The sequence below is a fragment of the Ranitomeya imitator genome, chromosome 1 (assembly GCF_032444005.1).
Source record: "Ranitomeya imitator isolate aRanImi1 chromosome 1, aRanImi1.pri, whole genome shotgun sequence".
Taxonomy (NCBI): domain Eukaryota; kingdom Metazoa; phylum Chordata; class Amphibia; order Anura; family Dendrobatidae; genus Ranitomeya; species Ranitomeya imitator.
Window position 1 is genome coordinate 1132631757 of NC_091282.1, and position 24749 is coordinate 1132656505.

A 24749-nucleotide genomic window follows, 5' to 3' on the forward strand; every position below is an offset into this window, starting at 1 on the left:
GTTTTTCGATAACATTGTGGAGCTTATTGAACATCAATGTAAGTAGTCAGACAGAGGCATAAAATCTGGGCAGAAAATCCTAAGGATAATCTGTTTAATTGTAGCAAAGTAGAAAATCAACACTTGGACTACAATAAGTTTTGTTTTTCAAACTTTACATTTTCCAACACATTTGTGAAAAGTATGTTCTAACATACCCATACCACTTGATGAAGGGTTTAAATGGTCATTCGTTTTAACAAACTTTGTGTAAATTGGTAGTAGAAAACGTTGTAATCTTCACTTATTATGGCAATCCATGTCGTAGACCTTTGATAATGTGGTTGGTGCAGTGAAGCCTCTTGATGGGGCTGTGGTATATTCCATTTAATTGCAGTTAATTACTATAACCTCAGCAGGTGAGCTAATCACTATAGTTAATAATTGAAACATTGTTTTATTAAAACCACTTTACTGTAGGCACATTATTTGTCACTGGCTTTCCTTAACAAGAGTAACCGACCGTCGTTTTAATTTTTATTTCTTAAATCAATAATGCACCTCAAAATAAGCAAATTTGTAATGTATCTAATCGGAGAAATCTGCTTCTTTTGCCTCCAGGACTGATCTGTCATTTTCAAAATTCGCAATTTAGGGGTAAAATCTGTATTCAGTGAAGACAGACTTTCCCATTGCAGAGATAGGAGATGGCAGTTTCTGCTCATAAGATTCTATGTAGAAGGGAGGGGGAGGAGCTAAGCCTCTAGCTCCACCTTCTCACCTCCTGCCATCTACATAGAATATTATGAGCAGCAACTGCCATCTCCTATTTCAGTAATGTGAGGCTATGTGCACACGTAGGTTCGGGTCCCTGCGGGTTCTCCCGCAGCGGATTTGATAAATCTGCAGGGCAAAACCGCTGCGGTTATCCCTGCAGATTTATCACGTTTTGTCTTGCGGTTTCCGCTGCGGGTTTTACTCCTGCACTGGTTTTACTATTGATGCATATGCAGCATCAATATTAATGTTTAAAAAAAAAAAATGGTTATGCTCACCCCCGGACGTCCTGATCTCCTCGGTGCTGCAGGCGGCGTTCTGGTTCCAAAGATGCTGTGCGAGAAGGACCTTTGTGACGTCACGGTCATGTGACCGCGACGTCACCGCAGGTCCTGCTCGCATAGCAAACCTGAGACCGGACGGCCGCGTGCAGCGCTGAGAGGTGAATATATCATTATTTTTTATTTTAATTCTTTTTTTTTTTTTTTTACCACAAATATGGTTCCCAGGGCCTGGAGGAGAGCCTCCTCTCCTCCACCCCGGGTAGCAACCGCACATGATCAGCTTACTTCCCGCATGGTGGGCACAGCCCCATGCGGGAAGTAAGCGGATCAATGCATTTCTTTGTGTGCAGAATCGCTGCAATTCTGCACAAAGAAGTGACATGCTGCGGGTTGTAAACCGCTGCGTTTCTGCGCGGTTTTTCCCGCAGCATGTGCACAGCGGTTTGCGGTTTCCCATTGCTTTACATGTTTAGTGTAAACGCAATGGAAACTGCTGCGGACCCGCAGCATCAAAATCGCTGCGGTTCCGCGGTAAAAACCGCAACGTGTGCACATAGCCTAACAGTCTGTCTTAATTGTATATAGCTTTTACTCAGATATTGAGACTTGTGAACATGAAAGATCAGTCCTGGCAAAGAAAGAAGCAGATGTTTCTGATAAGATATTGTTACGACCGCTACTCACCTTCGCTGCTCCGCTCCTGGCTCTCGGCGCGCTGCTCCTTCGGCTGGTGCTGCGGTTCCTGCTCACCTCGGTCATTCTTCTTCCGGGTCCCGGCGCACTTCCTCCTTAGCGACGCTGACTCCTTCCTTCAATGCTCTCTCCCGCTGTCCTGCTTCTGGAAGGCGGCGCGCTCGTCCCCGGCGGGTTCCCTCTCCACGTTCAGCTTCTGCGCAGGCGCGCAGGGGTCTGCGGCTGACACGCTCTCTCCAGTCTTGATCCTCTGCTACCGGATGTTTTCTTCTGCAGCCAATCCCAGGGAGGTTCACTGTATTTCAGGCCACCTCCTCTGCTAGGAGGTGCCTGAGTATCATTTGCTATTTGCCTCTGTCTCCGGCCACCTTCCGCTCTGTGCTTCGTGCCAGCTCCGAGTACTACTCCTTGCCTCTCGCTTTTTGCCTTCCATTTACCCTGCTCTCTCTGTTCTCTCTCCCCACAGTCTCACTCCTATTCCAGCTTTCCTTCAGCTCAAGCCTGACGTCCACTTCCCGTTTTCATTGCCGTTGGTTACACCGCCCTCGTTCCAGTATTTCTGTTTAGGTCTTTTCTTTGTTTTTTCCTCTCCTTCTGAGCCGTCCCTCTTGGTATCTGCTACCGTGGATTAGTGATCTCTGGGCCTGCTCCTGACAGCCCCTGTATAGGGGTTGGTTAACTTTAGGTCAACTCGCCCAGGGGTTGGTCTCTTCCATGGTCCAGAGGGTCCACTCTCGTTCTTTCCTCCAATAATGTAATAGATATATTACAAAGTTTCTTATTTCCATATGCACTGTTGATTTATGAAATAATAATTAAAACGACGGCTACTCTTTAATGAACTTGACTGCTAATTTTAAACTTTATAGAAGCAGACATCTTTTAAAGGGCATCTGTCACTAGGATAAACTCGCCTAAACCGTCTATATGGGAATGCTGGCTTTAAAAAGTTAAATAAAATGATGCCCTGATATCTGTTCTCCAATGTCTTATTCCAGAGAAATCCACATTTTTCTTGTGTGTAAACGAGCTGTTAAGATCTATGGGCCGGACATAGGTCTCCCTGAGAATCTGCCTCCTGATCACGTGTACAATGGGGCAGGAGCAGAAGTCTCCTGTCCGGGCCACATAATAGGAACAGAATCTCCGCAGCAGTAACCAATTTTGTTAGGGTGCAAATTAGAGACTCCTAGCATTGTGTGTAGACACATTTTTACAATAAAATGTGATTCCGGGAAAAACCCCTTCAAAGTAACCTGGAATTAGCGCACATTTGAAAGATCTTTCTGACCCTCATTATTACTGTATTTTTGGTTTATTTTCCCACTAAGGCTTCGTTCACACTTCCGTCGGAACGGGGCCGTCGCTAAGCGTCGGCGCAACGTACCTACGGATGTTGTGAAAATTCTGTGCAACGTGGGCAGCGGATGCAGTGTGTCAAATCGTCCGCTGCCCACTGTATAGTCCCAGGGAGGAGAGGGTGGAGTTCCGGCCGCGCATGCACGGTAGGAATTGCAGGACCCGATGTACAAAAAAACGTTCCCTTGAACATTTTTTCGCTACGACGGTCCGCCAAATACCGACGCATCCAGTGCACGATGTATGGAACGTGTGTCCATACGTCGGGATGCGTCGGTAATACAAGTCTATGTGCAAAAAACGCATCCTGCGGGCAACTTTGCAGGATGCGTTTTTTGCACAGAACGGACGCATTGCAACGTCTTGCAAAAGACGGAAGTGTGAAAGTAGCCCAAGATGACGATTACAGCTGTAATGATGTTAGTCACAGCGAATCTGTTTTACCTTTATTGTAGACTAATGAGTATTGTGGTAAATGTCATATGGATACATTTGTTACATTTGGTAACGTCTTGGCTCAGTCACCACAATCCTTAACTTAGTCTTATTTCTCCAGATTTACACCGGATTTACTACTAACTCTGATAGTTAGAAAGTATTTTCGACTGCAAAAAAACGTAAATTCACATCCTGGAAGACATTACCTGCCACCGTTACAGATTAGCACAAAGCATGTTCTCCCATAAATTGCCGGAGGGCACATCGCGCCTTGTAAAGTATGTACAGACAGGTCATAGTGCTTGTCTGAGATACATTTAGGCTTTTTCTATTGAAACAAGGTTCAAGTGTTTAATGTGCGTGAGAAAGTTCTTATAGCTCATCTGCTAGTGTTACAAATAGAAAATAGCTAGTCAGTTTATCAACTGTGAAATATCTTTAATATGGTTTACAATAATCAAACTTTTTTTTTCCTGCACATACAGTAGCTTGTAAAAGTATTCATCCTCGTTGTCTTTTTTTTTTCCTTTTTAGTTACATCATAACCTGTGTTTAAATATTTTTTTGTAATCTGATTTGTCTGTGATGCATCAGCACTAAATAATCTAAGTTGGTGAATTGAGAAAACTATAGGCATAAATTAAATTAAGTGACCAAATAGCAAAAAATTGGCATGTGCATGTGTATTAACCCCTTTTGCTATGAAGCACCTAAATACTTCTGTCGTGAGAAATTACCCTCATAAGTCACGTACTTAGTGGAAGGAAGTCTCCTTGTGTGCAGCCTGTCAGTATATACACTTTACCTTTTCTGAAAGACCACAGAGGCTGCAACACCATTAAAGAAGAGGCACTACTGACCAAACATCACCATGAAGACCAAGGAGATCTCCAAATAAGTCAGGGACAAAGTTGTTGAGAAGTACAAGTCAGGGTATAAATAAATATCCCAATCTCTGATGATCCCCTGAGCACCATAAAATCCATTATCCTCAAATGGAAAGAACTTGATACCACAACAAAAGTGTCAAGAGAGGGCCGCCCACCAAAACTCTCAGCCCGGGCAAGGAGGGCATTAATCAGAGACGCAGCACATACACCAAAGGTAACCCTGAAGGAGATGCACAATTCCCAAGCAGAGACTGGAGTATCTGTCCATATGACCACAATAAGAGAAGAGGTGGCCTTTATGGAAGAGTGGGCAGCAAAAAAGCCTTTATTTATATTTTTTATATTGGCTTGTTTTACAGTGTGGGAAATAAGTATTTGATCCCTTTCTGATTTTGTAAGTTTGTCCACTGACAAAGATGTGAGCAGTCTCTAATTTTATGGGTAGGTTAATTTTAACATAGAGAGAATATCAAAAATAAAATCCAGAAAATTGTATAAATTATATAAATTTATTTGCATTTTACAGTGAGAAATAAGTATTTGATCCCCTACCAACCATTAAGAGTTCTGGCTCCTATAGACCAGTTAGACGCTCTCGTTACCTGCAATAAAGACAACTGTCTTACACAGTCAGTCACCTTTATGAAAGACTCCTGTCAACAGACTCCATTAATCAGTCAGACTCTAACCTCTACAACATGGGCAAGACCAAACAGCTTTCTAAGGATGTCAGGGACAAGATCATAGACCTGCACAAAGCTGGAATGGGCTACAAAACCATAAGTAAGACATAAGTAAGACGATGGGTGAGAAGCAGGCAACTGTTGGTGCAATAGTAATAAAATGGAAGAAATACAAAGTGTCTGTCAATCGACATCTGGAGCACCATGCAAAATCTCACCTCTTGGGGCATCATTGATCATGAGGAAGATGAGAGATCGGCCTAAAACCACATGGGGGGAACTTGTTAATGATCTCAAGGCAGCTGGGACCACAGTCACCAAGAAAACCATTGGTAACACATTATGCCGTAAAGCTTTAAAACCCTGCAGTGCCCGTAAGGTCTCCCTGTTCAAGACGGCACATGTGCAGGCCTGTCTGAAGTTTGAAGAACATCTGGATGATTCTGTGAGTGATTGGGAGAAGGTGCTGTGGTCAGATGAGACAAAAATTGAGCTCTTTGGCATTAACTCGACGTGTTTGGAGGAAGAGAAATGCTGCCTATGACCCAAAGAACATGGTCCCCACTGTCAAGCATGGAGGTGGAAGCATTATGTTTTGGGGGTGTTTCTCTGCTAAGGGCACAGGACTACTTCTCTGCATCAATGGGAGAATGGATGGAGCCATGTACCGTAAAAAACTGAGTGACATTCTCCCCCCCTCCTCCAGGACATTAAAAATGGGTTGTGGTTGGGTCTTCCAACAAGACAATGACACAAAACATACAGCCAAGGCAACAAAGGAGTGGCTGAAAAAGAAGCACATTAAGGTCATGGAGTGGCCTAGCCAGACTCCAGACCTTAATCCCATAGAAAACTTATGGAGGGAGTTGAAGCTCCGAGTTGCCAAGCGACAGCCTCAAAATCTTAGTGATTTAGAGATGATCTGCAAAGAGGAGTGGACCAAAATTCCTCCTGACAAGTGCACTAACCTCATTATCAGCTACAAAAATCGTCTGACTGCTGTGCTTGCCAGCAAGGGTTTTGCCACCATGTATTAACCCTTTCTCGACCCAGCCTATTTTGACCTTAATGACCTGGCCATTTTTTGCAATTCTGACCAGTGTCCCTTTATGAGGTAATGACTCAGGAAAGCTTCAACGGATCCTAGCGATTCTGAGATTGTTTTTGGTGACATATTGGGCTTCATGTTAGTAGTAAATTTAGGTCGATAATTTTTGCGTTTACTTGTGAAAAAATCGGAAATTTGGCGAAAATTTTGAAAATGTCGCAATTTTCAAATTTTGAATTTTTGTTCTGTTAAACCAGAGAGTTATGGGACACAAAATAGTTAATAAATAACATTACCCACATGTCTACTTTACATCAGCACAATTTTGGAAACAAAATTTTTTTTGCTAGGAAGTTATAAGGGCTAAACTTTGACCAGCGATTTCTCATTTTTACATCCAGGAAAGATAGTTTTTTACATCAAAATTTACAAAACCATTTTTTTTAGGGACCACCTCACATTTGAAGTTAGTTTGAGGGGTCTGTATGGCTGAAAATACCCAAAAGTGACACTATTCTAAAAACTGCACCCCTCAAGGTGCTCAAAACCACATACAAGAAGTTTATTAACCCTTCAGGTGCTTCACAGCAGCAGAAGCAACATGGAAGGAAAAAATGAACATTTCACTTTTTAGTCACAAAAATGATCTTATTTTCCCAAGGGTCAAAGGAGAAACTGAACCCGAAAGTTATTGTACAATTTGTCCTGAGTACGCCGATACCCCATATGTGGGGGGGAAACCACTGCTTGGGCACAAGACAGGGCTCGGAAGGGAAGGAGCGCCATTGGACTTTTTGAATGAAAAATTGGCTCCAATCATTAGCGGACACCATGTCGCGTTTGGAGAGCCCCTGTGTGCCTAAATATTGGAGCTCCCACACAAGTGACCCCATTTTGGAAACTAGACCCCCTTCCCAAGGAACTTATCTAGATGCATAGTGAGCACTTTGAACCCCCAGGTGCATCACAAATTGATCCGCAAAAATGAAAAAGTACTTTTTTTTTCACAAAAAATGTATATTTAGCCTCAACATTTTCATTGTCACATGGGCAACAGGATAAAATGGATCCTAAAATTTGTTGGGCAATTTCTCCTGAGTACACTGATACCTCACATGTGGGGGTAAACCACTGTTTGGGCACACGGCAGGGCTCGCACACGGCAGGGCTCGGAAGGGAAGGAGCTCCATTTGACTTTTTGAATGAAAAATTAGCTCCAATCGTTCCCCTGTGTGCCTAAACACTGGAGCTACCCCACAAGTGACCCCATTTTGGAAACTAGACCCCCCCAAGGAACTTATCTAGATGTGTGGTGAGCACTTTGAACCCCCAAGTGCTTCACAGAAGTTTATAACGCAGAACCGTGCAAATAAAAAAATCATTTTTCTTTCCTAAAAAAATTATTTTTTAGCCCGCAATTTTTTATTTTCACAAGGGTAACAGGAGAAATTGGACCCCAAAAGTTGTTGTCCAGTATCTCCTGAGTACGCCGATACCCCATATGTGGGGGTAAGCCACTGTTTGGGCACACGTCAGGGCTCGGAAGGGAAGTAGTGACATTTTGGAATTGACTGTGATGGAATGGTCTGCGGGCTTCATGTTACATTTGCAGAGACGCTGATGTGCCTAAACAGAAGAAACCCCCCACAAGTGACCCCATATTGGAAACTAGACAACAAGGAACGTATCTAGATGTGTGGTGAGCACTTTGAACCCCCAAGTGCTGCATAGAAATTTATAACGCAGAGCCGTGAAAATAAAAAAATCATTTTTTTTCACACAAAAATACATTTTTAGCCCCCATTTTATTTTCCCAAGGGTAACAGGAGAAATTAGACCCCCAACCCTAGTTCTAACCCTAGCCCTAGCTCTAACCCTAGTTCTAACCCTAACCCTAGTTCTAACCCTAGTTGTAACCATAACCCTAGTTCTAACCCTAGTTCTAACCCTAGTCCTAGTTCTAACCCTAACCCTAGTTGTAACCATAACCCTAGTTCTAACCCTAGTTGTAACCATAACCCTAGTTCTAACCCTAACCCTAGTTCTAACCCTAGTTCTAACCCTAGTTCTAACCCTAGCCCTAGTTCTAACCCTAGTTCTAACCCTAACCCTAGTTCTAACCCTAACCCTAGTTCTCACCCTAGTTGTAACCATAACCCTAGTTCTAACCCTAACCCTAGTTCTAACCCTAACCCTAGTTCTAACCCTAACCCTAGATCTAACCCCAGTTCTAACCCTAACCCTAGTGGAAAAAAAAGTAAATATGTTTTCTTTATTTTATTATTGTCCCTACCTATGGGGGTCAAAAAGGGGGGGTGGTATTTATTATTTTTTTATTTTGATCGCTGTGATAGGTTCTATCACAGCGGTCAAAATGTACCTGGAATTAATCTGCCGCCCGACGTTTGGAAGATGGCGACGCCCATGCAGAAGACAGACTGACACCGGGAGGGACACCGGAGGTCGGTAAGTATGCGGGGGGGCATGAGATCGGACTGCAGGGGGAGCGGACAGGAGGACGGAGGGGAACGGATGACAGGACGGAGGACGGGGGTGGTGGATCGGTGGCAGCTCGCGGTCTCCAGCCACAGCCGATGATATTGCAACATCGGCCATGGCTGGATTGTAATATTTCACCAATTTTCATTGGTGAAATATTACTCTTGCTCTGATTGAAAGTGAAACGTCACTTTCAACAGCCAATCAGAGCGATCATAGCCACGGGGGGTGGGGGGGGGGTGAAGCAATCCCCCCTGGGCTAAAGTACCACTCCCCCTGTCCCTGCAGGTCGGGTGAAATTACCGTTAACCCTTTCACCCGGGCCTGCAGGGACGCGATCATTCTGTGACACAGCATATGCGTCACAGGTCGGATTGGCACCGACTTTCATGACGCATACGCTGTGTCAAAGGTCGGGAAGGGGTTAAGTCTTGTTTGCCAGAGGGATCAAATACTTATGTCTCACTGCAAAATGCAAATAAATTTATATAATTTATACAATATGATTTTCTGTATTTTAGTTTTGCTATTCGATCTCTCAATGTTAAAATTAACCTACCCTTAAAATTATAGACTGTTCATGTCCTTGTCAGTGGGCAAACTTACAAAATCAGCAAGGAATCAAATACTTATTTCCCCCACTGTGTATACAGACACATGCAGTATGATTGCTTTCTAAACTGCCTAGTTGGCTACTCACAGTTTGACAATCATTGATCTAAATTATCTGTGTGGGAATATATCATTTCTGTATTATTGGCCCTGTTGAGATAATTACAGGATGTAACTGACAGGTTTACTGCGTGCTTGACACAACATTTCCCACTGAGTACGCCTCCAGAAAAGTCCTGAAAAACCAGTGTAAGTATTTAGGGCAGAATCCCCTATGGCCTGAGGAAACAAGTGTTATTGGAGCGATGAGTCTGTGGCAATTAGCTGCGTATATTGGCTCTGGTGCACCCTCACGTTTCGGGTGGGTCGGTTTGGTTGTGGAGCATAGCTGCGGAGAGGTCATTACTACCCCTCTCCAGACATGAACTATTGGTCTTGGCTGCGGTTGTGATGTCTTTTTTCCTTTTGTGGTTTGCACTTTCTTGACCAGAGTTTTCTTTTCCATCATGCTGGAGCAGGTCTCTTAGTATTCAAGGTCTTTCCTTTGCATTTTCACATGGTGTCATTTGATGGCAGCTGCCAGATTTCCTGTGGAAGGAAGCAGAGTGATCCATAGGTATCGGGCGGTATTAATGTAATCGCTTCAGACTACATTCCCATCTGGACTTGACATTGAATCGTAGTTTTCCACTCAGTTTAGAACAAAAAGCGAAATAATGTAGAACACATAATTGATTGTAAATTGTATTGAAGATTTGGCGTTCTGGAGCGCAAATACATGTATAGACACACACTGAGAATACAAGATCTTTAGTGTCAGGCCCTTCCATTTAAATTTGCTCCAAAGAATAAAAACATTACTGTCTATTTCTACTTTTTATATTTATATATCAGATCTGTTCAAATTTAATACAATTGTTACTTTGGACGTTAATAACTGTAAAAATAACAAATTCAGACATACTCGCCTGTTGTCATCCCAAGTGATCCAAAGCACAAGCTATTCTGGTGGTCTGCACTGTCCTAGTGCCGCTGAAACCTGTGATTGGCTGCAGCGGGCAGGTGTCATCAGAATAATCTAACAATGTGTCTTTCTATTCACCTGACCCCTGCAGCCAATCACTGGTCTCTATGGGATTTTTTATGGCTGGATAACTTCTTTTTTTTTTTTTTTTTTAATTGTAAGGTTTATTAAAATGTACATGTAGGGGTAAATATCAGCAATGGCCCTGTAACATGCATTCATTTTGAGCGACAAAAGGATTGTAGAATTGGATCCTACAGGGCTATGCACCGGGCAGTTAGGGCATGCACATCATTTTTGGTAAATGTCATGAACTCGATTGGGCTGGCACTTTGTCAGTACAGACATACTGAAGCCCATGTCCCAGCTAAATGTACGAAACATTAAAGTAAAAGTAGGGCCTTTATTCTCAGATATTATATATTACACCAGTATACAAGAAAGTGAGAGATTTGCTTTTTTAAATAAATTTACATTTATTACATTGAAATATAAATGGCAAGAATTTCATTGTATGCTTGTCCCTATTTATCAGAAAATTAAAATATACTTTTTTTTCCATATTAATACCCAATCTTAATCTATATTAATCATTTTGTGATAAAATGTAAAAACAAAAAAAAATGGATGTATTGTTAAAAGATGATGTTGATATGTAGGAACCAAACGTCTTGGTTGTGAATGAGTTAATGACATAATATATTTACATCGTAATGACCGCTGACGTCCTCTGGTGCAGTATAGGTAGATAGTGGCCGCTGTGAATGGAAGGGTCCCACGTTCAGCCGCGTGTGGGATACAATATAACTTGCAGGGGCCATTCTGTATTATTTATTTGTGAATATACCCTTGTGCTCCTGAATAACAGGCTCTCTAATCCTTCTACTTTGTGACCGTCTAGCTGCCATGTGGACATCGTTGCAAAGAGATCTGTCACCAAGGGAATTGTTTGCCTCATTGCACCCAGAAAGTTAAACTGAGATGTCCGTGCCGTAGAATTAAAAAGGTGAGTACTGCGCTTCAGAATATCTCATTACTTTCTTACAGTCTGGTCAGATAATGTAAAATAATGACCAGATTCCCAATAAATGATGTAACTATAGAGTAGTGTGTGCACTAGTGATGAGCGAATATACTCGTTACTCGAGATTTCTCGAGCACGCTCGGGGGTCCTCCGAGTATTTTTTAGTGCTCGGAGTTTTAGTTTTTAGCGCCGCAGCTGAATAATTTACATCTGTTAGCCAGCATAAGTACATGTGGGGGTTGCCTGGTTGCTTATGCTGGCTAACAGATGTAAATCATTCAGCTGCGGCGCCAAAAACTAAAACTCTGAGCACTAAAAAATACTCGGAGGACCCCTGAGCGTACTCGGGAAATCTCGAGTAACAAGTATATTTGCTCATCACAAGTGTGCACCAATCACACTGTCAGCGCAGAGTCTGCCCAAACTATACGATCGATTTAATCTTCCTTCTTGTAAGTGTCTTTGCAGCTATTTCATATAACTTCGCTGAGGCTTTTTGGCATTTAAAGGCAACCTGTCACCGAAGACAATACAAACACTATTAACCTGCCCTGTGCCTGCACGTAGCCAAACGCTGCCGGGAGAAAATAAACTTTATTCCCTCCACAGCATTCGGTTTCTGTCACGGGAGCGGCGCTGATTTAGTCACCGCTCTGAGTATACAGAGCGATGGCTATAACCGCACCCTCGGCCCTGACTGACAGTCGCTATGCATTGGGGCCGGCTATCAATCGGGGCTGGCTATCAGTCGGGGGCGCGGTTGCAGCCACCGTTCTGTATAGTCAGAGCAGAGACTGAACCTGTGCCGGTACTGCCCCCGTGACTGAAACCGGAATGTTGCGGGGTGAATAAAGTTCATTTTCTCCCTGCAGCGTTCATCTATGTCCAGCCACCTTGTAGGTTAATAGCTCTATTAACCTGCAGATTAACCCCATATCAACAGATTAATAGCTTCTTTTTTTTCTAATGACAGGTTCCCTTTGAAGGGGGTCTGTCACTAGGTTTTTACTTTGTAATCTGACAACCGAATGATGTAAGGATAGAAGAGACCCTGATTCCGGCGATGTGACTGTGTGCAGCAGTTTTGAAAGAATCCCTGTTTTCTCTGCTGTAGATGTAACAATGGTCCGAATGCAGAACTGTATCCGCTCGCCCGCACCTCTGCTCGGCAGCTTCCAGTGTACATTGTATACAGTACACAGTGAGTGATTGCTGTAGGCACACCCCGGCATTTTAATACACCCTGCCGAGCTGGTTGTCAGTTAAAGGGGTGGGGCGTCACGTGCAGGAAGCGGTGCTGTGATCGGTGAATGTAACCGTTCCATGCACGCATTCATGACTGAAAGCCGGCATTTCCCAGGAGCAAATAAGTATATTCTCTCCCAGTCGGCAGCATCATTTCACTGTTACCTATAACATATATAACTATATGTAAATAGTATTTTCCAAGGTGACAGATTAAGCTGTTACCAAACATACCATCAGCACAGTGGTTAAAACCTAAGAAAGTATGCAGCAGCCCTGGATTAGTGGACACAGCCAGATTTTGTCACTGTGAGCAGCCGTGTGGATTTGTGGAATTTCACGCTGCCAGGATCCCACAACTCAGAAGTTCAGGCTGGAATTTGCTAAAAAGTCTGGCCCGATCGGGGTACACTAGGACTACTAGATTATATTTAGAACATTTCACCAGTCTGGGGTTGCCCATTGTTTTAATGAGACAGCTCTAGATTGGTGATATTTACTCTATAAATTATGTGTTTTTTTTTATCAAACTTTGCATAAATCAATATTACAAGTGACTATATGAAACTTAGCATATTTCACAATTGGAGAAGTCTGCTTTATACTGCACTTATGAGCCATTTCTTCTCCCTTCACCCCGCCTCCTAAACAAATCATTAGCTCTGAAGAAAAAAAAATGAAACCTCTAATATCCATCTTGGTTCTTAACCAGTGGAGTGATCAGAATACAGCTGCCTATGAAAGTCGGTGAAGAAGGGAGCAGCCAAGCGAGAAAGAGGCAGGGAGAAACTGACCCATGCTGCTGCTTCTACCAAGTGTTCATCTCACCCCATTACTGGACTCACAGCTACCCCTCTCAGTACTGCTGTACAGATCCTCCATGTAGAGCAGGAATCGCTCATATCCATGCCCAGTGCAGGGAAGATATCAAGGAGGCTAGTCTCAACCCACTAGCTGGGAGAGAGAAGCTGCAAATGGGAAAATTTAGTAAAGAAAAATAATATATAAAAAATTGCAAGTCATTTAACGGCCACTAATGATGATAGAGTAAAGTCAGGTAATCTTTATATCACTTCACTTTCAAAGTGCCTGCAATATGTCTTGAAGTTTTGGGGGTCCAGGTTCTGACACCCAGCACTGCTCTGAAGTCCATGGAGTCGTTCTTCAGTCTGTCTTGCGGCACATATATAAAACATACACAACAGCAGCTCTGAAGTCAGCACATGGATTTCCTGTGTGCCTCTAATCTTGATATCGGCCCTTGTCCTGGTTTTCCCCTTTTTGATAATTCCTTACATGGATTTATGTTATTGCCTTCTGTCATCACACTAATCTAACAAGTCTTAAAAGTCATGAGCATCACGATCTTTAAACTGTTTTCCAGCACTTCTGTATCTGGAAAAAGTAATCAGAGGTATTCTCCACATGTCTTTGTGGCTTGGTCCTGTGCCACGATGTACAAAATAAAAGATCTAATGATGGGAAGAGTATTAGACGTTCTTGGGAAAATCCAGGCCGTTCTCATTGAATAGCTGGCAGGTCCAAATCAGGTTTACACATTGCAGGCTGAGCCCACACTGTAAGCTGTACTCCTGCACAAAGGCGGAAATATTCTTTTCCATATTAGTTACTTTTTTGTATAGTTGGATATGTGTTGGTTAAAAGAAAGCCATACATTTGATAAAAAAAATGTTTTAATCTCTTCAGCAAAGGGCAGCCATGGGTGCTCTTTTTTTTTATTTTTTTTTTTTACAGCCATTGACCCTGCCATGGTTTGTTTGCGTATATTATATGCTGCGAAACTAGAGTATTGCACTATATTGTGAAATTGAAAGACTCCTATAGATTTCAGCCACAGACTGGGCGCGCAGGAGAACCAAGATGGCAGCCACGTACTGAAAGCCACGCATTAAATGGTTAAATAGAAGCATTTGCTGATGTTGGAGGCCGGTGCTTGCTGTTTTAACACAGCTGGCACTTGCCCTGTTGTCACGGTGGTGTTGGGTCTCTGGGTGCCAACCAGGTCCCTAGAACTAGGGGTGCCCTATTCTATCCCTGTCCCGTGAATTACTCCTGAAGGTGGAGATGACGGGTTTACATGCCTTGGTATGCTCCTATATCAACCCTTCTCTGTCTCCTCCCCCACACAGGGCAGTGGGAAGCTGAATTGTTTAGGGTAACACTAACCAGATAAACAAGGGAAGAAGGACAGGGATAAATGAAAATACCAACCATACAAACTTCACCCACCAAACAGAGTGGGACACAGGAGTTTAAGGAAGGAGAAACCAATTAGAAGAGGATGAAGATGTGTGCACAAACAAAACTCTTAAGCAACAATCTCCTGAATAAATCTCCAAACGACAATTCCAACCACGAGCTACACCTCTAAATCAGGCAGTAAGATCTAACACTGGCAATTCCTAAATGGCAGAAGGGAATGGCAAACACTGAACAGCTGAGACAATCCAAGTAGGAGAGCTTCAACTGAACAGATTAACCCTTGCACTGCCAGCAAGGAGAAAACCTGCGCTGTTTAATGCGTTGATGAAGTACTTCTAACCAGTTCATGAAACCAGACACCACAGTCTTCTGACCCCTGTCTGTGCAGTATCCCTGTATGTAGCAAGATGTATACACATTCACCCTGATGCTGATGTTCATGTACATCAGGGTGCACAAAGGAGTTAAAAACTGTAAAATATTGCTGTTAAATATGTATCAATAAGAACTGTTTATTCACATTCATGTCATATGTTAAACTTTGATGGTATCCTATTATTACTAGAGCTCAAATAATGTATGTTTCAGTGATGGTCCTTGGTTCTGGCAATTCTGGTTTGTGCTCGGCGCAGGAGACTAGTGCTCTATATGAAAGAGGCTGGCTGACTGGTTCATTTTAATAGCTAAGCCATCCCCCCTCGCCCCACTTTTTTTCCATTCTACTCCCAAGTGGACAACCCCTTTAACAAGAAATGCATAGAGGTTTGTCCTGTGTTAGCGGAAATTTGTATATGGCATTGAAATAGAGCTCATGATGAAACTGTGGCCCCTCTCCAGATGTGATTGAAGCTCTGCGTTCCTGGGTGTCGGTGGTCTTTTTTACTGACCCCTTCGTTGGTGAATTCGTGGCCACATCTGGTTCACTGTTCTGTGCTTCTGGTGAAAGCAGCTGCTTTGTTCTGACAATCATCTTCAGGATTATTGCTCTGACATAGACAAAATTGGAGCATTTGATTGCACTTATATCCACACTATGAATAAATGCACATAAATTTGCTAAATACCCTATGGAGTTAACAGGAACGCCATGCTTTCTTTCAGATGACATATGACTTGTTCTCTTTTTTTTTTTTTTCTTTAAGTATAATCTTTACTATAATTTATGACAATTTTACAGGTGCAGACATTAAAGCTGTGAATATTTTAGATATGTGGCGCTTGTTTCATAAACTGACCCTTATGAACCGTTGATCAAAGCATTGTGTTTTGCTTGTTTCCATCCTAGGAGCTACAATGTAACAGTGCGCGGGAAGGTCAGGTTTCTATAGAGTGCGATTCGCTGTGCCTGGAAATAAGGAAAAAAGCCGTGGAGGTAAATTCCTTCTACTGTGTTTTTTTTACATGAGCTGCATATGGTAGGAACTTTCTTAGACTTATAGACCTAAAGGGGATTTCCTCTTTTAGGAATTTTTCTGCCATGCCCCGAGATCGTAACAAAATGGGTCCAGCACCAGCTCTCAACCGCTGTCCCAATCTCTGTTGTTTGGTTGCAGTCACGTTGACAACGCTGCAGCCAATCACTGAGCTCAGCAGCTCTGCACATTTAGATTGTAGAGAAGGAAGATCCAGATCCATGGGGAAAAGCCTTTACTTTATTAGTGAAATAATCTAAATCCAGTAGTGAGGATGAAAACATAGCGTGTCATAGATAAAAACCAGGTACGAAGTCCATAGTTCGGTGGTCAGATGCCCGTTGTTCTGGTGTACGAAGTCCATAGTTCGGTGGTCAGATGCACGTTGTTCTGGTGTACGAAGTCCATAGTTTGGTGGTCAGATGCACGTTGTTCTGGTGTACGAAGTCCATAGTTCGGTGGTCAGATGCACGTTGTTCTGGTGTACGAAGTCCATAGTTTGGTGGTCAGATGCACGTTGTTCTGGTGTACGAAGTCCATAGTTTGGTGGTCAGATGCACGTTGTTCTGGTGTACGAAGTCCATAGTTTGGTGGTCAGATGCACGTTGTTCTGGTGTACGAAGTCCATAGTTTGGTGGTCAGATGCACGTTGTTCTGGTGTACGAAGTCCATAGTTTGGTGGTCAGATGCACGTTGTTCTGGTGTACGAAGTCCATAGTTCGGTGGTCAGATGCACGTTGTTCTGGTGTACGAAGTCCATAGTTTGGTGGTCAGATGCACGTTGTTCTGGTGTACGAAGTCCATAGTTCGGTGGTCAGATGCACGTTGTTCTGGTGTACGAAGTCCATAGTTTGGTGGTCAGATGCACGTTGTTCTGGTGTACGAAGTCCATAGTTTGGTGGTCAGATGCACGTTGTTCTGGTGTACGAAGTCCATAGTTTGGTGGTCAGATGCACGTTGTTCTGGTGTACGAAGTCCATAGTTCGGTGGTCAGATGCACGTTGTTCTGGTGTACGAAGTCCATAGTTCGGTGGTCAGATGCCCGTTGTTCTGGTGTACGAAGTCCATAGTTCGGTGGTCAGATGCACGTTGTTCTGGTGTACGAAGTCCATAGTTCGGTGGTCAGATGCACGTTGTTCTGTGTATGAAGTCCATAGTTTGGTGGTCAGATGCACGTTGTTCTGGTGTACGAAGTCCATAGTTTGGTGGTCAGATGCACGTTGTTCTGGTGTACGAAGTCCATAGTTTGGTGGTCAGATGCACGTTGTTCAGGTGTTATACCCCCTTAGTCATGCATATTGTACAAGCTGATGAGTTCAGTGATTGAAAAGCCCCTATACCCATTAGACTAAACATGGCCGAAACCATCAGTATCGGAGAGGAAAAGCCCCTATACCCATTAGACTAAACATGGCCGAAACCATCAGTATCGGAGAGGTTGACAGTCTAAGTATGGACTTGCACCTCTTCCCAACAAATAAAAGAAGGATCTGATTTGTTGGATTTCCAGCAGCCGATTCTTTTGGTCTTTGTGAGATAAATGAAGTCTCATAGAAAACACAGGAGCGCTCAGCCGAGCCAAGTGGGTTTGTGTATGGGGAAGAAAGCTGTCAGATGAACGATTTATCTAGCTAATGAGTATGGAGATCTTTTACAGGGGGTTGTCCAATCTAAAACTACAAGTCTACAGTCACTTGTGATGAGTTGATCGCAGGATCAAGTTTCCCTTTGGGAATCAAAAAAAAAAAAAAAGTTAAATAAAAAATATACATTTTTATAAATTCTAATTAAGCCCCTTTTCTCACATCAACAATAAACACATTTCTTAAAAGCATATTTGGTATTGTCATGACTCGTTGATAAGAAAGAGAAATCAAAACACCAGAATTGTTACACCTCTCTAAAAGCTTGCAATAAAATAGAATAAAAAGTTTTGTATACCTATTAGTTGAATAAAAATCAGATTGCCAATGATAAAACATCTTCACAAAGCTCTATTAATGGAAGAAAGTAAAAAGTCACAAGTCTGAAAATATGGGTAATAAGTAAAAAAAAAAAAACAAGAAAAAAACACTTAATAACCATTTTTGGTATCACGATCACCGTATGACATGCAGAATCCTATTGCCAGGTCATTTTTACCGTACATTGAACATCGTAAATATAACCCCCCTCCCAAAAAAATAAATAAAAATAACAATAGCTGAATGTTTGTTTTTTTTTGCAATGTTACTGTATTTACATTTTCCAGTGCATTTAATGGTAAAATAAATGTCTATTCAAAGCTGCAACTAGGCCCTCAAAAAAAACAGCCTTCCTGTGACTATTTTGGCAGAGAAATTAAAAAAAATAAAAAAGTTATTGCTCTTAAAAGAAGGGAAGGAGAAAACATAGCACAAAAGCGCTAAATCACTTGGCTATGAAGGATTTACAGTCCTATCCTATACATAATGATATACCCTCCAGATATTCCGGACTCCCAGAAAGTCACAGCATTCTTGCTGAAGGACTGAAAAAGTCACAAATGATTCCTCTTCTATTAATCCTGACAGATAAAGGAAGAAGAAGAAAAGGCGGCAAATAAAGAAGAGAAGCGCAGACAGCAGGTAACGTCCGGCAGCTTGTTGTACGTCTTGGATTCGTTTTGTTTTTGAAAAGGGTAATAATTGTTTTCTATCCAGAGAGATCTCGCAAATGTGTCTTCATTGATCTGTATAATTTTATGTAGCGCTCAATGAATTTATCTCTATTTTTGCCTCTTTTTGCAGCATATCAAATTTTGAGAGTTCAGCACTTTTCTAAATATTTTTATTTGAGGTATAATCTGCAACTTTTTCCACTACTTGCAAGTACAACTAAATTTGTTTGGGCCTTTTTTAGTAATTTTGTGTTTAAATTTGCATTGTACTCCAGCGCTAAACAGGTTTTACTCTTCTCCAGTTTGCTCAGAGGAGGGAAGAGCTTTCATTTCAGGGCTGGGAAGTGGTAATACTTGTTGGGAAATGAGGGAAAGAACATTCCAGCTCCGGTAGTGCTGGCAGATTGCTGATGAAGAGGAACCACCTACACAAAAAAAAAAAAGGTTCTGGCAAGTTACAGAGCATGAGAATTGTAGATGGTCGGGTACATTAATAGACTTCTATGTGCACAAATGAAGTTTTGAAGTGGTTTTACAGGGGCGGTCCAGGTTTATAAAAGGGAAAAAAAAACACCAGAATCGGACCACTGCCCTAGTGTTGGATCTGAACTGATCACCAGTGATCTGATCACTGAGGCCACTGATTGGCTGCAGGGTCAGGTGACGGGTTGTCAGGAGTCATCACTTTGACATCTTAGACCACAGGAGCCGGGGGTGAATTTAGTGATCAGAATGTCGTCTTTTTGTCTTTTCCAAGCATGTCCTCCTGTTAAATTTTAAAGCAAACCAGAACACGCTTTTGGGGCATGAGGGCCGCGCAGCGTCACTTCTCTGCTTTAATTGTGTAAAAGGACAAGAGCGCTATAATGTTTATTATGCACTTGATCCTACGGCCACAAGGATGGGCTACAGACCTTTGATTTATTCATCAGTAATGTCACATATTCAGAGCTACGGACCATTTTGCATTTTCTCATCGAGTCGCAGAACATGATTGTATCAGGAATGCAAAAACAAATACGAGCCATGTCCACGGGCTAAATCATCACTTGTATGAAGCCTGTAACTGATGGCGATCCGGAGCTAACATCTGGTCCAAAAGCCATACCTTCTCTTCATTCTTAACCTCTCAAGATAAAAAATCATGTCCCCCTTCTGGATTGATCAAAACCAAATGTTGTGTAACAGAAAACATATTTCCCAGAGTTATTTGCTTTGTTTTCGGGTTGTTAATGTTGAGGATCACTAGCCTTTGTACACGGAGTATCCTCCTTCCCTATAATTTACATTAATGAAGGATTTGTCATGTCCCCTCTCGGAAGGTTTCCTGTGACCTGTTATTGTAACATTGATATTTTACTACATCGATATTAGGATCTCATACAATCGGCTCTAATTTAAAGAAGTCTTTACAGCACTTAGTGTGACCGTACTGATTTACAGGAGAAACATTGCTGAATTTCTGTTTTTAAATCGAGTTTGTCAGCACAAAGTGACTGTTCAAACCAAGCACTAGGTGCAACAACTGCGTGGCCAAAAAGTTTGGTGCACCATCCCACCTACTTTTTTTCTTTTCTTCCATCTCTGCATCCTTCTTTTTTAATTCACAGCACTGATATTAATGGAGCCAGAAGAGGATGAAGATGGCGCGAAAACAAGTAGGTGGGAAGGTGCACTCAGCTGTTAGGCCATAACAAGGGTGCACCGACCATGTTTGCTGGGTTTAAACAGTCCTTTTTGTCTCACAGACTCCCTTTAGGCCGTGTGCCCAAGCCTTCGACGTTGAGTATCTTCACTGCTTCAAAAACGCAGTGTGTTTGTTCCAGCAAAGTGGATGGGATTTTTAGAAATCTCAAGCCCACCGTGCTTCTTTTTCACTCAGTGTAAACTGACTTGCGGTGCGTGTTTCAAATCCGCAACATGTAAAGTTTTCTTGCATGTACGCTGAGTTTGAATTGCAGATTTTTCCCATAGACTTGTATTAGATGCGGAAAATCCACAGTTAAAAAGCAGACGAGTTTCCGCAGCAGAAACACTTGAAAACGCATGTAATTCGCTAATGACTATCAAGAACATTTTGGTCAAAGCAAAATACCAGGAAGGATCAAAAACAAAGCAGCGTTATTTAAACCAGAACACCAAGAAGAGACCCAAAAAACGCTATAAAACTGCACACAAAAACACAATAAAATCCGGCAAGTAACCTGTTTTACTTAATAGGTGCAGAAATGGTGCAGAGATTCCCCAAAAGATCATCATGAGAACGTAGACTTAAAGTCCTGGTTACTGCTTTGTTTCTTGTCTCTTATTAAGCCAAAAAACCTGAAGAGCAGAACGAGTATAAGTTGGTATGCATGCAGCGTGTAAGCACATGTCCACACTGGCCACTAAAAAGACAAAACATAAGATAAAAAGCAAATACCCTGCAGTAAATAAATAAACAGCAATAGAGCATGAAAATAATATAGGGTACTTAGTTAGCACAATTTTGATTTAAAAAAAAAAATGTAAGAGCCATCCCACCACATCATGGTGACTCTATTCGGGATGGTCCTAATATGCAATATTAAGGAAATCATGAAAACAGGATCTCTTGGTGGACTTGGAAGATTGGCCAATATAAGTTATGGCCACCCCCTTTCAGGCTTATCTACAGCATTCTTTAATGCTCTATATAAGCCCCTGATCCGACCTGCAAGAGAAGAATAATAACTTGTATTATACTCACCTGAACGCGGTCTGGTCCGTTGAGTGTCGCAGGTCCTGGTCCGGCACCTCCCATCTTCTTGCGATGCCACCCTTCTGCTTGCTTCATGTGGATGACGCATCCTTGCATCATCCACACAATCTCCCCAGCATCACGCTCCTGCGCAGGCGTACTTATCTGTGCTGTTGATGGCAGAGCAAAGAATTGCAGTGCGCAGGCGCCGGGAAAGGACAGAGAGGTCAAGCGCCTGCACACTGCAGGAGTTTGCTCTGCCGTCAACAGGGAAGATAAGTATACCTGCGCAGTAGCACAATGCCGGGGAGCCTGTGAAGCAAGCAGGAGGGCGGCAGAAGAAGAAGATGGGAGGTGCCGAAACTGGACCTGCGACATCCATCGGACCGGGCAGCCCCCTGGTGAGTATAATAAGTTATTTTTCTTCTCTTGCAGGTCGGACCAGGGGTTTACCTACAGCATTATAGAATGCTATAGACAAGCCATGAACGGCGGTGGCCGTAACTCGTATCTGCCAAACCTAGTGACAGGTTCGCTTTAAAGAACACTGATCTAGATGATTAGACAGGGCACCCACAATTAGGCTAACAGCTGTTTTCGCGTGAGAACCACACTTCTTCTAAGTGTTTGACTGGTTTAACAGGGCACTAAATGACCATTGGATAACTTGTATGTAACGGACTGGCGGTCATTACATGTAAACCCAACATAAGACTGGGCTTTTGTACGGTGTCTGGTCGCTCTCCTGTTATGCCCTGGTACGGAGCTAGTCTACTTAGTGGCCCAACCTCGATTACAGACCATACTCGATGCAACCTTGTTCTGTTTAGCAAAGCCATAATATGCCGCTAATATTTGCACACTTCCAATGGTGTGACTCTTAGCAGTAAAGAAGCAAATCCTTTCATTGCATTTTCTTCTGTTTATAGGCTGAACTAGAAGCTTTTGAGAATCGACTGAAAGGAAAGAAGAGAAGGAACAGAAGAAAAGAGGAAGTGGAAATCCAGCCGTCTGTATGGCAGAAATACAGGAATTATGTAATAATGCCGGTGTGTGTTGCCGCTCTGGCCATGTTCACACTATACCTTACTCAAATCAACATTTGATAAGCTGAAATCTTTAATTCTGTGCGATATATGGGAATACTATGCTGTACATGAACACTTGCACAATGTAAAATGTACAGAAATTGTACAATTATAGGAAATATTCTAAGACTATTATATGCGTTAGTCTGCCAGTTAGTCCATCCTTTTATTCCCCTTCTTAAAATATTATGAATCATATAACCTGGCAATACATATTGTACAGCTTTTACATCTGCTTTGTCTTTGCTTTTCTATATAAATATAGTTATGTAAATGTTAAAAACTGTTTACATTGCTTAAAATATTCTTTGTTGTCCAAGTCCGTATATGTCAATTATTGGTAAACATGGACCAACCAGAGCTTGGTTTCAGTGCCCACCATTTTAGCTCTTGCAGAGATAAGCTTATTTGCTTTGGCTTTAGCTTTTTTTTTTACATTTCTATAAAATTAACTTATTAATTATGCTGTAGAAATGACAATCGTAGTATATATTTAGAGAATATTTTGCCTGATGCTTAGTATCCATTTAAAGAATAATGTTGTTCAAAAACCTAAAAATCCAAGGTTGACTGTAGTTTATACAAATATCACGCTGCCTATATATAAACTCGTAAGTAGCCAGGAAGCGGAGATAAGGAGCTGTTTGTTAGGATCCTCCCCCTCATATAAGCAGAGATAAGCAGCTGTCTGATGGGATCCTCCCCCTAGTATGAGCAGAGATAAGCGGCTGTCTGATGGGATCCTCCCTCTGGTATGAGCAGAGATAAGCGGCTGTCTGATGGGATCCTCCCTCTGGTATGAGCAGAGATAAGCGGCTGTCTGATGGGATCCTCCCCCTGGTGTGAGCAGAGATAAGCGGCTGTCTGATGGGATCCTCCCCCTGGTATGAGCAGAGATAAGCGGCTGTCTGATGGGATCCTCCCTCTGGTATGAGCAGAGATAAGCGGCCGTCTGATGGGATCCTCCCCCTGGAATAAGAGATAAGGAGTTGTTTGGAGGAATCTGTTAGGTGGGATCCTCCCCTTGGGATAAGTAGAGGTAAGGAACTAATTAGGTGGCATCCTTTCATTGGGATAAGTAGAGGTGAGGAGTTGTGTGGTGAGATCCTCCCCTTAGGAGAAGTACAAGGAAGGAGCTGTTAGCTTGGAACCTCCTATTCGGATTACTAGATGTTTGGTGCTGTGAGGTGGGATTCTCCTGTTTGGATAAGCAGAGGTAAGGCGCTGCTAAGTGGGATCCTTCCCTTGGAGTAAGTAGAAATAATTAGGTGGCATCCTTTTATTTGGGATAAGTGCAGGTAAGGCAATGTTAGGTGGGATCCTTCTCTTGGGATAAGCAGAGGTAAGGAACGATTTGCTAGGATACTCTGCCTGGAGAACGCTTTCAGTTGCCCTGTACCTCCCAAGGCTTTATTCTGCGGCTGAGTTGCAATAAAAGACAAAGCCCTGACTTTTTTTTATTAAGTCAGAATTAAATAAATAATTTTGTACATACAATTTATGCAAAAAAATTAAATAAAGTAATAATTTGCATGTCATTCAATGTCTATGCATGCCTATGGTGTGCAAATGGCGTACTTTCTGTTGAAAGTCGGCACATTCCCAGCATGCCTAATGGCTCTGTGTTGCTCACCAGCATTGAACATGATCTTCCACCTCGATAGACGTGTGATCTTGCTGCCTGAGGCAGAGAGTCCTCATGTTCAGTTTGGGAAAATGAAGACTGAGGCTTCTGCTAGGGTGAGGAGCAGACTTCTATCTTAAAGCAGCTATGACTACTAGCTCCAGTGCACTGCGCTCTGCTGTTACCTTAAAATTGTTAAAGGTGGCTTTCTCTTCCCTAAACAGCGTGATCTCTCCAAGAGGACGCTGTGTAAGGCAGAGAGCTCGCTCTTTAGAAGATTGATAATGATGCAAAGAGTAACGAAACAGAGCGATAGCTGCTGTAATAAGGGAAAATTCTCACACGAGCACAGCGATCAGACTTCTACTCTCTTCTATCCTCTGCTTTTCCACTCCGCTGTACCTGCTGAGATTCCTGATCCCGACGCTGTGATGAACCCAGACTTTCCTTTCCAGTTCACGGACCTCATACATGCATTAGATAAAATAAG

At 42.5% G+C, this 24749-nt stretch overlaps 1 protein-coding gene across 1 annotated transcript in view; it reads left to right on the top strand.

The window, feature by feature from the left end:
• The window catches only part of NFXL1 (nuclear transcription factor, X-box binding like 1), a 202031-nt gene extending 177859 nt beyond the window's left edge, over positions 1-24172 (top strand). Inside the window, exons 20-23 of the mRNA XM_069744506.1 lie at positions 11188-11292; positions 16064-16150; positions 18743-18796; positions 22477-24172. Of these exons, the coding sequence (XP_069600607.1) occupies positions 11188-11292; positions 16064-16150; positions 18743-18796; positions 22477-22653 (423 nt within the window). The 3' untranslated portion in view covers positions 22654-24172. The remainder of the gene's footprint in view (positions 1-11187; positions 11293-16063; positions 16151-18742; positions 18797-22476) is intronic.
• Positions 24173-24749: the final 577 nt, after the last annotated feature.